General features: G+C 45.5%; 1 protein-coding gene across 4 annotated transcripts in view; it reads left to right on the top strand.

The window, feature by feature from the left end:
- Nucleotides 1-12,145, top strand: part of ADCK1 (aarF domain containing kinase 1) — a 79,185-nt gene that overhangs the window by 26,978 nt on the left and 40,062 nt on the right. For all 4 annotated transcript variants that reach the window (XM_071745876.1, XM_071745873.1, XM_071745874.1 and 1 more), the window contains one exon: nt 1,242-1,445. In XM_071745876.1, coding sequence (XP_071601977.1) covers nt 1,242-1,445 — 204 coding nt within the window. The remainder of the gene's footprint in view (nt 1-1,241; nt 1,446-12,145) is intronic.

Below are 12,145 nucleotides of genomic sequence, written 5' to 3'. Positions count from 1 at the left end.
CCCTGTCCTGTGATGTGACATGGCATTGCTTTGCATGGAGGGCAAAGAGAGCTAATAAACAGTGGGCTTGTGTAGGTGCATGCAGTGTTCACGCATGTTTGTGGTGTTGTTCCTTTCAGCCACATACTCTGAGGCTTTTGGTGGAGTCCCTCACCACAGGATCTTGAGCAGATGAGGTCTGCAGACAAAGGATTTGACCTTCAGTGACTTCTTAAGTGGAAACCAGAGGAATTAGGAGCCTGCATGCAGATAGGTGTCAGGCATTAACAGGAAATGGGTGTAAATTTATTTTTTGTCGTTGATTTGTTTAGATTTTATTAACGCAGCAGGGTAAACTTATCTGAAGTTTATTAAAGAATACTGAGTATAGCTGTGTCCGTGGCAGGAGGCTTTTTCTAGTGAGAATAGTAAAGGCAGAATAAGTAATTGTCACTGAAGGATGTGGTAGTCTCATTTGAGAGGCAGAATGAACCTCAGGAGCTGAAACCCAGACCAGGCAACCATTTGATGATGAGTTTTGTCATTTGGTGCTTGCATTTTGGCCAATGTGACTAAAGCTGGCAAGTCTTCTAATTGTTAGCTTCTAAGACCGCTGTCACCATGAACTTTGTTGGCAATGTGTACAGTAAGAACAAGACCTTGCTGGACTGGCAGAATGTAATTTTCCCATCTTGTGTGTCAGAGTGAGCTGAAGAGGATGAAAGACTGCCCTCACTGCCAAATAGGTATCTGTAGTTTTGATTTGTAACAGACTCTTCTTCCAAATTCCTGGAAGTCTCTGGGATGGAATCTGTGGTTTTCTTTTCACTTTAATCACTGCACTCATGCTAAAAATTTAATATATATGGTTGTGGTCCTGACTTTTATCTTTAGACAAGGGGTTTTCAAACTGTGCATTGTAGTGGTGAATCACAGTGACAAACCAGTGTTGCCCTATGGCAAGATATCTTCCTTGGTGCAAGGATGTAGCTGTGGACAGGACTAAAAACTAAAGGGCTGTTACTGATCACAGTGCCTGAGCAAAGAAGTGTTGAAGCTCCTTATACTCTAGAGCATCTTGTACTGATCTGCTTCAGCATTAGAGTCCTAATGCTTAGCATACACATTAGATGATGATACCTCAAATCATGAAAGGAAATCCCTGGTCTGTTTAAATACTGAACAAATAAAAAGTCTATGTGTGGGCATGTGCATGGAACAGGCAGCCAAAGGGCTTAGCTGATGTTCTGGTCTCTCCACAGGTGCACCTGCGCTCTGCTGAGCGCCTCCGGGAGCTGTGCTGTGCCAACCGAGGCACCTTCATCAAGGTGGGACAGCACCTGGGAGCACTTGACTACCTGCTGCCTGAGGAGTACACCCGTACCCTCAAAGTGCTGCACAGCCAGGCCCCGCAGAGCACGCGGGAGGAAGTTGAGCAAGTCATCCGTGAGGATCTGGGCAAAGAGGTAGGGGCAGTCACAGCCTTTGCTGGCTTCTTAAGCCCTGGAGAAGAAGAGGAAGGAAAACAGGAGCAATGAGGTCCCTGGTGGTTCTCAGTTGCAAGAGATACCAAGGGGAGATATCTCCTCCTTGCCCCTGGGAGAATGCCATGCAATTTTTCTGTTTCCATTGATGGGCATTATTGGCAAGCTTAGGAAAGAAGATGATAGGGTTAAGGATGTGAGCACTGCCAGGTGAAAGTGTCAGGGCTCAGCAGAGCTGAGTACCCTAGAGATTATGCCAAGACCAACAGAGTTGCTCGAGGTCAGGACAGAGGGCTGTCTGCCACACTAAGGGGTAGGAGCTGGAGATATTGATGTTCAGGACAAAGATATATTAGCAAGGCTCTGTGAGGAGTGACTGCATTCCCCTGTCTGTACTAGACCAATTCCAGCTAGCACTGACAGCCTTTTACTTTCTCAAGCCCCTAATTAACCCCCAAAGAAAATAATAGCATAAATCACTTTTGGTGTTTGTAGTCAGATAATACAGTAGCCCAGGAGTCTGTGTCACCATTAACCTGTAGCAGCACACAGCACTGAGATCAGAAGCGTGTGCCTGTGTTCATCAGATATAAGGGAAGTAACCACAGCATTTAGAGAGCGTGTTCTGCTCCTTTGTGTCTTGACCCTTACAAGAAGAGGTCGCCTCACGCTCCAGCCCAGGTTGAGGAGAGGTGTTTCAGGGATCACAAGTGACATGGTGAGAGGGAGGCAGGAGGTAAAAATGTGCAAAAGCAGTGGAAGTGAATGTGGGTGTGAGAGAGAGGAAGATAGGAGGCTGAAGAATGGAAGCAGTTTGGACATGTGTTCTGGGGTGTTTTGGGATGTGTGACTGTGTGATGAGATGGTATGGGGGTAATGTGAAAGTATGGGGGTTAAGTGAAGTATTTGCATCTAGTGAATAAATTATGGGCATATTTGGATGGGGTACGTCCGCCCGTGTGTAGTTTTAGCTTCTAAGTATTGTCCAATCAGGAATTGTCCAATATCTCCCTGTTGTTCATTGACAGGGTTAATGTCAGCCTGAAGACATTGACCTGGAAGATGCTCCCTCTCTCAGTGACGTAGTAGTAGTATGGCACATACTACACAGAAGTGTAGTATGGCTGGTACCTGCTGTGTTTCATAGCTCAGTGGATAGTTGGAACAGGGCAGGCTGGCTGCTCCCTGCAGACCCCTGCTACTCCATGAGCCTCCACCCAGCCATCTCCCCTCTGCTGAACCCCAGGAAGCCACCCCAAGGTAAACCCCCATAAAATGACCATAGCCCTGGCTCAGTTTGCATGACATCTCTGCAGCTGAGCCAGGTGCCTGGAGGTGGGCCCTCTTTTTTTTCTCTCAAGTGTGTGTTCAGATGCTGCTGAGATGCTTTGGCTTCTTTCAGCTTTTTGGGAGCCATACAAGCCCTCTGTGCCTCATTGATTTCCAGTGAGGCAGCTCGAATCCAGTCTCCACAGCAGCCTTCCCTCTTAGCATTCACCTCACCCGCATAGACAGTTCTGGGCAATATTTAATTTTAAAGAGACAGAGAAAGGGAGGAAAAAAAGGTAGAAATGGGAAGAAAGGGGTAGAGATGAAATGCTAATGAGAGAAAGAGAGCAATGATTAAAGAGAGAAATTAAGAGAATGACGTAAAGGAGCTGGTGAAACCGGGCAGTATTAAAAGCAGAGGTAAATGCTCATTTCTATTCATTACAAGATACCAGATCCAGGTATTTGAAAGCAAAAATGATTTGGGGAAGCACCAAAGTTGTTTTTGCTAGAGACCAGAGGATTTAACAGAGATACTTCAGGAACAAATTTAATTTTATTGTAGCTACATCCTCAGTATATTTTAAACACAATATATTTATCTGAAATAAAGATGGCAGAAGGACAAGGTATTGGTATAGAGGGTAGGGCAAAGGAGGATCCTGAAACTTTCCCTCTTGGGGCAAGCATTGGGAGCTTAAAAATGAATTCCAACTAAAAGAGAAAATGATGGTAAGGGAACCTTTCCAGAGGGCCTAGGCCTAGCCCTAGCACTGCTGCTCTCAAATTCAGCAGTAAGATTTCCAGTTCCTCCATCACGTGCAAGAGCAGGCTTCTTGGATGAATCTTCAATGCAGGCAAGAAGTGATTACATACAGTTTGGATGAGTGCAGAACAAATGGGGGAGATAGCAACTGGAAATACAGAGACACCTAGGGAGGAATGTGACAAACTGACAAATTATTCAAGAGCTTGCAAAAGGGCATAATGATCAAAAAAGCCAATTTCGCATATAGGAGCATTATATCTTCAGTCAATTAGAAATAGCCTGTCTACTGATGTGACCTACTCCTGAGAATCTTACCAGAGGCTTGGGCATTTGACAGATTGAGTGGTTTTGTGGGAAAACTGGCTTAAATGGAAAGCATGCCAGTGGGACTGATCTTTGAGCAAAGGCAGAGGGCTTGTGAGGTGGGTTTACAGCAGTTTGACATGGCTCTGTCATCAATATGCAGACCTGAATGATACCCTGCTTATGGGTGAAGTCCCATTCTAGGCCAGCATTGTGGCTGGAGACTGTGAGCTGCAGCCTGTAGCTCTGCTGCATGAGCTATTGGGCTGATTTAAAGGCAAATGGCATGTGTGCTGATCTGACACAGAAGCAGCAGCATCATTTATGCTGACTGGTGGATTGCCCTGTCAAACCCTGTTTTAAGTCTAGGGTGAATCTTGTACTTAACAGGGATCATTGGGATCCCTATTGGTTGGGATGGGGATGGGTTTCTCAGGACAACACTTGTAACAGTGGGAGAGGCTGCACAAAGCAATATTTACAATGATTCCTGTAGACACTCTCCAGCAAGATCATAGAGTCTTTTGGGGAGACAGTGGAGATACTACAGGTAGGGCTTGTTCTGGATGGATTCCTTGGATCAGTTGGGAAAAGCTGTGTATATAAGAATGGATTATGGGATATGAATGAAGGAGTGTCTCCTACCTCTGTTTTCATCTTCCATGCTTGAAAAAGGTTCTGGAAGTGAAAAGGTATCAGGTGTGGAAAATTAATGTGAAATAAGTATGTTCCCTACCCCACAGTTGTATTTTTACAGTCGGTTCAGCAGAGCTCTCTAACTCAACAGTGTGCATGCAAAGCAGAGCCAGGCAACTTCTGTTGAAGTTTGGACACCATATATTTCGGGACAAAGACTGAAGAGAAGCTCTGGAAGATGGATCTTTTGGAGTGGCTGCACTTTTAAAGTGCAAAAATAATTGTGCTTAGAAACTAGAGATGATGGAAGAAATGTTATGGGAGTACTGGGATTAGGGGAATTTCCTATCTCTGGCAGGTCTATTGGAAGAAATTTTGGAAGAGTCTATTGGTGTATGGCCATGGGATATAGGAATGCTGAGGAGATGGTGCCAGTTTGGTCCCAGAGAAGAGGTGCAGAACCCAGGGTGTCTCTGAGTTTGGCCAAGTCAGTTCCACCTGACCTCCCTTTGGTGTCTGTCAGAAAGACCTCTGTAGGCCTTTTTTTGTGATTTCTATGGATGAGGTGTTTAGAGGAGCTTATTGCTCTTTGCTAAAACGGGTTGGACTCCTTTCAGAAGTGTCTTCATTCCAGAGCATCCCTCCTCATAGGATTGAGTGGCTGCAGAATGGGTTACCAGCTTTTACAGGCCTGTTCCTTCAAATATCCTTGCTGTCTTTCTGTTGTCTGACTCCAGTATTGTTCAGTGCAGTCCCTAATATGGCTCTGTGGGTCTTGCTTCCCTGACAGTGTGCAATTGTAGTGAAATGAGGCAACCAGGTGGCACTAATTGCCAGGTAGTGGGCATGACCTTGTGTTAAGCCCACCTGTGCCTGATTAGGGCGGGCCCCTACTGCGCATGAGCAGGATTCGGGGGCCAATAAAGCTCACACCTGGGGAAGCCAGAGGGGAGGCCACTTTCGGAGCAGTAGTACTGATTCAGGCTGGTCAGCCCTGAGAGTATTAGACTTAGAGCACTATTCGTGAGTTTCTCCTGGAACACCTGGTTGGACCTTGGAGCACCGTGCCCTAAAAGAGGTTCGTCTTGTTACATGCAATGACAATGTATTTATATACTGTGACATCTCCTGACTTCACTATGGGCTTCTGTCTATGCTAACGCACTCTTCCTTCTCTGTCTAGTCCTGAAATAATTCCTGGTTTGCAGTCACCCATCAGATCTGCACATTCCAGTAGGCCATGGCATAGCTCTATCCACTTAGCACCACTGTAGTTCCTCTCCTGTGCACAGCAAGATGTCACTTTCCAGAGCCCATTGCTTATCAGCTTCTAGCTCATCCTCATACACTGGCATTTTGTAATCAAATTTCTGACTTTTTCCCCAAGACTCCCTTTCTCCTTATTCTCCTCCTCAGCGTGTTTGTGTACTCAGTACTCTACCCAGGCTTTTACTCATGCCGGAGGTAATTTTTCTTGGTGGGAGATATTCCCTCCCCACCCACCTCTCACCAGTGTCCCTTTAGAAATTTTCCACTTCCTCCACCTGTTCTCCTTTCTTGCAGGTTCCCATCAGGATGGTTCTCTAGTCCCTGCTCCTATGTCAGGTCTGAGGTTGCACACTTGGGAGTTAGGGCAAGGATAAAGTTAGGATCCCCATACCAGCATGGGTATGGTCATTCCCATGCTGGTGGGGCACATGTACTGCCTGGCTACACAGGTGCTCCGTGTCCCTCTGTGTCTTTGCCTGGGAGGTGAAGGGCTGGAGTAGGGCACAGGGCCAAAATTGCCTGCTGAGGGAATGAGGGTTTCTCCTTCCTCCTTGACCCTTGATTTATCCTCATGTCTGGCCTCTTGGTAGCAGTTGTTGAAGCTGTTTAGCAGAGATGAGTAGAAGCTGCTGAAGCTGAGCAATCTCAAATGCTATTAAGTGAGGGATCCCAAGAAATCTTGACCAGTTCTCTGCTTCAGCCCAGGTATCCACATCTGCATACACACTTGTACTGTTGCTGTTGAGTTTTCTGTTTTCCAAGAGAGCTGAGAGGCAAAACTGGCTCCATAGGGAGAACACACCAATGACTGAATGTGTTCCTTCCAGTGCTTGCTCTATTCAAAGCTGGGAGGAAGGTCTGGGGAGAGCCCAGAGGTTGAGGCTTGCCTTTGCTGAAGCTAAATTGTATAAAAGGCTTAAATTGATGGAAAGACAGTCATTTGGAAGGATGTCAGTCCAGCTGAGCTTTGTGGGAGTGCAGGTAATGGGAAGTAGTTTCTAATTGCTTGATTAGCCACCACCTCCAAGGAAACCATCCTTTTCATCCAGTTAATTGTGGCTTTTACCTGTTGTTCAAGGACAATTTTGCCATTTGCAAGGAGCCTCCTGCAGCCATACAATAATGGAGCTTGCAGATTGAGCGGGGTGGGATACGTTGGCGAGTTTCCTGTGATGTGTAAGCAAAGCACATGTGGCAGAGGAACCTCCTGTGCTGTAGTTTGTGAAGCAGAATGCGTTTTTACAGATAGTGATGTTTGGAGGATCCAGCCTTCTGCTAAAGGCCTTTGCTCTCTTTGGATTCATACCCTTTTACCTGGCATGGCACCAATGCATTAAGAAACATATACTTCTCATCTGAGAAGTTATTGTCCCTGCAGCAAAACTGTGGCTAAGAAGGATGTTGCCCTTTGTCCTTCTACCTTAAATTGCTCTCAAGGTTCCCAAAGTGTTTCTTAGGTTGGATACATGAGCATGGTCACTGCAATGATGCACAGCAGTGCCATGAGGCCATTTTGACAGGGAGGGACAAAAATCTTACACCCATGTGAACCTTCCATGGGAGAGATTTAGAATGAGATCACAGCAAGGTGCTAATACCCACACCAAGAGACTTCCCTGTCCTTGACCTGTTGCAGTCTGAGAAAAGACAGAGGGAATAGAAGGGACTCCTCTTTCTACTCCTAGTTCTGCACACATGCTTGGTACAGCTGTGCCAGTTAAAGGGAGAAGGACAGACAGATTCCCTTCCTTCCGGAACTGTTGATTAGCATGTTTTTTTAAGCTCTGGTGAGACAAATGCTTACTTCTGACTTGCAGAACTACTGAAGCAGTGTTCAGCCCTGTGGGAGAACAGCTAGGTCTTCAATAGGCTGTTGGGTATTGCATTGCTTGTCCTACAGCATCCAAGTTGTTCCCAAGGGAGTACAATCCACTTTCTCTAGCTGGCTCCATATGTTGCCCTAGGCAAGGTTCATTTACCCTGCTAGATGAGAAGGTCTTCAGGTCACAATGCTGCAGATTCTGTTAGGGCCCCAAGAAGCCCCTTCCCAGGATGGCAGTGTTGTCTAACCCGTACAGGATGCCATGACACGTGCTTGCTTCCTCTGGTGTTGTACAGTCTTGTGGCTGAGTGTTCTGAATGAAAGCACTGCTGGGTGGCACAGTGTGCATGATTGCTCTCATGGCTGCCTGAGACTGTGGGACTGATGCTGAATGGGTCTGCTGAACACCCAGGTCTCCCATGGCTTGTGACCCAGCTTCTGTCCTTAACTACCCCACTCCAGCAACACTGTGAAGCTGGCCCTAACATACATCAGTAGCAGACACAGGGAAAATAGTTCAGCAAAAACTCTTCTGCCTGCTGTTAATGGACATCACAGCAAATCACCTCTTCTTTCATGGCATTACCCACCTTCCATTACCCACCAGAGTGGAGGTTGGGCTGTGGTGTCCATTACTGTGACAGTGGAAGGGTTGAGAACTGGGCTAGGAGAATCTGGCCCTTCTCCTGCCCCTCTGAGCCTCTCTCAGTAGGCCTTTCAGAGCTCCCAAGCAACCATCAATAAAAACCACATTTGTATTAAAGCTATAATGAGGAATAAAAAAACTTCACATTTTTTTCAATAACTTGGGATATGAAGAAGATATTTTTATCAATTATGAAAAGGATTTTGGTCATAAAAAGGTAATTTAAAAAGTCTGAGATGGATGGTGAATAGCATTAATGTCACCCAGAACAAATGGTCCCACATTACTCAAGTGAAAGGCAGGAACTGTGCCCGTGCTGCTGCTGCTGCAGCCTCTTCTCTGCTCTCCCTGCCCCAGCCGCCAGCAGATCCTGCTGGAGCTGCCTCTACACTGAGCCCTTGTGTGGGCAGGAGCTGCCCAGAGCTGCTGCTCCACTGCCAAGGGCAGACAGGGAAAGCAATGAGGGAGCTTCATGTGGCTCTGATGGTCCACCTTGCTTTTCTCCATGTGTCTTGCAAGCTCCAGTCTTACTGACTCATACTGCCATGCCAAGGACAAGCTGGTGTCCTTATTGCCTGGGGAGCTTTGGAACTGGGTATTCCCTCCTTCAGTGGGTTTTCTCTCTCTGCTTATAGCTCCTTGGGGGGGTGGGGTCTGGCTGAATCCTGCTCATGGCAGCCTCTTCCTGGGTGCTCTAGGCCCCTTTATTTTTTTGATAGTAAGTTTTTTTTTTGATAGATTAGAGGATAATCGCCTTTTGCTTCCTCCAAGCTAATAAGGTTTATGATACAGGAGTCTGGACAGTGGATTTTCTGAAGGATTTTTTGAGGGTCTTTTGCAAGGAAGTGAAAGATATAAGATCAGAAAATGCAATGAGGAATGGCCTCCTAAGAATTAGTTCTGATCTGTGTGCTTAGTGACATTTTTGTATTTAATTTACAAATTATGTAGGTGCATGGGGGTTAGCGTATGACATACCTGCACAGTTTGTTGGCTCAGTGTCATGTGTGCAGATGGTAAGCTCCCTTCAGTATGGTTTTCTCGAAGTTTTGATGACACCTGAAGTGTTGCCCTGATGCAAATAAATATTGGCTGGCAACACACACCACAGCTGTTTTGGGCTGTGTTCAATGTCCACATCCTTTGGAGGTGGTAGATGTGCTGTACAGAAGTGCTCCAGCCATCGGCAGAAACCACCTCGCAGCACATTCCATTTTCAAAGGATCACTGGAAATCGCTCTCTCTAGCTGCCATTAATAGTCCTTATGTGGCCTTCTTTCATATGGAGACTTTCTTTTTTTCAGACATGATGTATGTCTCATTTGGCCAGCAATCTCAATGCATTTATGACACTGCTGGATCTGGGCAGGGGCAAAAACACTGAGCTGCCATGTGTAGGGACTGGCTTCTGTTTCAAAACCTGCTGCTGATATACCCAGAAATATTCCTACTTAATGCTCTGATCTAGATACAGGCTGGGCTTGGTACACCCAGTTTTTTTCTGAGGGAGCAGGCAATCCTGCCATCTACCTGTCCACTGACCCTATAATACCCTACTTGATTCTGCCTAGTTATCACGTCCTGTTTTCTGTCAGAATTTTAAGTCTACCCAGTTACTTGGCTCTTAACCCAGCAGAAACATGAAGACATGATGCAGTGAGCCTGACAACTTTTGGCAATAGGTTATTTGTAGATGAAACAAATGACATAAGATGAAATAAGGAGTTATAGGGCCTGACCTTGACATAGCTGCATTTTCCTAGCACACAGAAGAGATACATAGCATTTTAATGAATTTTTAAGATGTGCAGTGATCTAATAAGATCAATTTTATGGCACTTCTGGGATCTGTCTGACAGACAGATCCTGATTCCATGAGGGGGTGCTGAGCTATAGAAAGCACTTCAACCCTGCCTGCAGGTTTTCTCCCTGTGAAAAAGCTGCTACGGGTGAGAACATTGAAAACTTTCCTCATGGGAAGTCTCACACTCAACATGCTTTTGTGTTTTGAGAACTAAAGCAAAAATTGGGATTTAAGAGGTCTCAAAGGTCTTTCCACCATTAGTGAGCAAAGTGTGCCAATCCCTAGCAGGCAGGGCATCCTGAGAGAGTAAGTTTTCTCATGTTCTCTTTGGAACTTATGTTTGTGAACATTAAGCACATTTTGCACTTACTTTCTGTTAGCTTTGCAGTGCTTTGGTTTTACAGGATGCATGGTTCAGAAACAAACCTGTGAAGCTGTCTGTGACAACTGAAACTATAAACTCACATGACTTACTCTGTATGCCAGGAGAGCTTAGCTGAAGCAAGCACACAAGTTTCTCCCATTACAAAGCTCACATAACCACTCCTTCTCAAACTGTAAAGTTCTTGGAAAAGGCTGTTCAGCATCCACCCTTCCAAATTTCAGATGGCTAGTAGAAAATATACATTGGTTGACTCATTTCATATAATGAATGAAACTGAGGTGGTATCAGTTGTGAGTGGAGAACAAAGGTAATTTTGCCAAATACCTTATTGGATGTAACTTGATTGGTTCAGGTCTATTAACTGTTATTTCCATTTATCAAGAAAGGCTAGCGGGAGCAGAAAAGGCTACAACAATTAAAGTTACCAGGGCTTGCAAAGAGGGGTTATACTAAAGAAGTCTCTCCATGTAACTTGCTGCCTTGTCCTTTGTTTACTGCTAGTGTCTTTGCCCTTGCTGACAAGAAAATCTGTAAGCCCATGCCTCCTGTTCCAGGGTGTCCTTTGGACCATAACCTAACCTCTTCCTTTTCTTTCTTTCTTTCTTTTTTTTTTTTAGTTTTTGTTTGAAAGACTTGTGAGACTGGTTGTTAATGGTATATCCTGTCAAAGGCTTTTGCCAATCCCTTGCACTCATCATGATCAGCTCAGGAGTTAGGCAGCTCCAAGCTAAAGATTTGAGACACTGAGTGGTTCTGGGTGAGTGATCAAGGGAGGAAGGGAAATGTATGGGCTGCTCTTGTCCTGTGGGCCTTACCTCTCTGTTGATTACACCACTACAGCACACTGGTGACAGTGTGTTGCACTGAGTATCTCCAGTGACTTTGTGTCCTGTACCTGATGAAGGAGGAAGTGCAGCCTGACCAAGAACAGGCTCTGGACTACTCTCTCCTGGCTTTGCTCTCCATGGGTCATGTCTGGAGTGGATCTCAGTCCTCGGCCCCTTTTTGGTGGGGTGGCTCCTTAGATTAAGATGATGTGAATTTTAGGGATGGGTGCCCCTGCTTACATTAGATAGACTCAACTAAACTGCTTTACCTCATCCACAGGAGCCCAGCAGTTTTGAGCTAGAGGAAACAGAGCTAGATACCAGTCAGTGTTTAGAGGCTTCCTGTACTCTGCCTATTCCAAAAGCTGACTTTTGCGCCATTTGTTTTTGAGCTGTATCAGCCCTAGGGAGGAAAGTAGGACAATTTGATTCTGGCTCTAGAATAGTGGTTTGCTGGATTGCTCAGAAATAAATGTGAATTAATCAGAATTAGCCCCCTACTTTTGTTTCCTTAGCTCACTTTTCTCCTTGTAGCAACCACTGGTACTACAGCCTGAGATGGCAGAGGAGAACTTACATTCAAGGTTAAAGACAAATGAGCTGTTTCCCTCTGCACCCTGGACTGCCAGCCCTTCCTTCTGCAACACTTGTCACCCTGCAGTGGCAGCAAGCAATGCTAGGCCTGTAAGTGTAGTTGATTTATGTTAACTGTTGAAATGATAATGTTTAATCTGTAAAGTGCTAATCTATTTTTTATGTTGATTATGAATAGGCCAGCTGTGCCTACTTTCCTATTCATAGAGTTTAGTGAACAAGCCCATTTCACAGGCTGAGTTTGGAGAGTGATTTACATGAGAGGAGGCACTGCTTTAAGGAGAGTAAATCAGCTGCATTACACCACTGAACCAGGGACCTGGCAGCCCAACAAGAAGATCTGGGTGCAGGGGAAAAA

Source organism: Heliangelus exortis, chromosome 5 (genome assembly GCF_036169615.1).
Source record: "Heliangelus exortis chromosome 5, bHelExo1.hap1, whole genome shotgun sequence".
In the NCBI taxonomy this organism is placed as follows: Eukaryota; Metazoa; Chordata; class Aves; order Apodiformes; family Trochilidae; genus Heliangelus; species Heliangelus exortis.
This window is presented reverse-complemented; position numbering and strand designations above follow the sequence as displayed.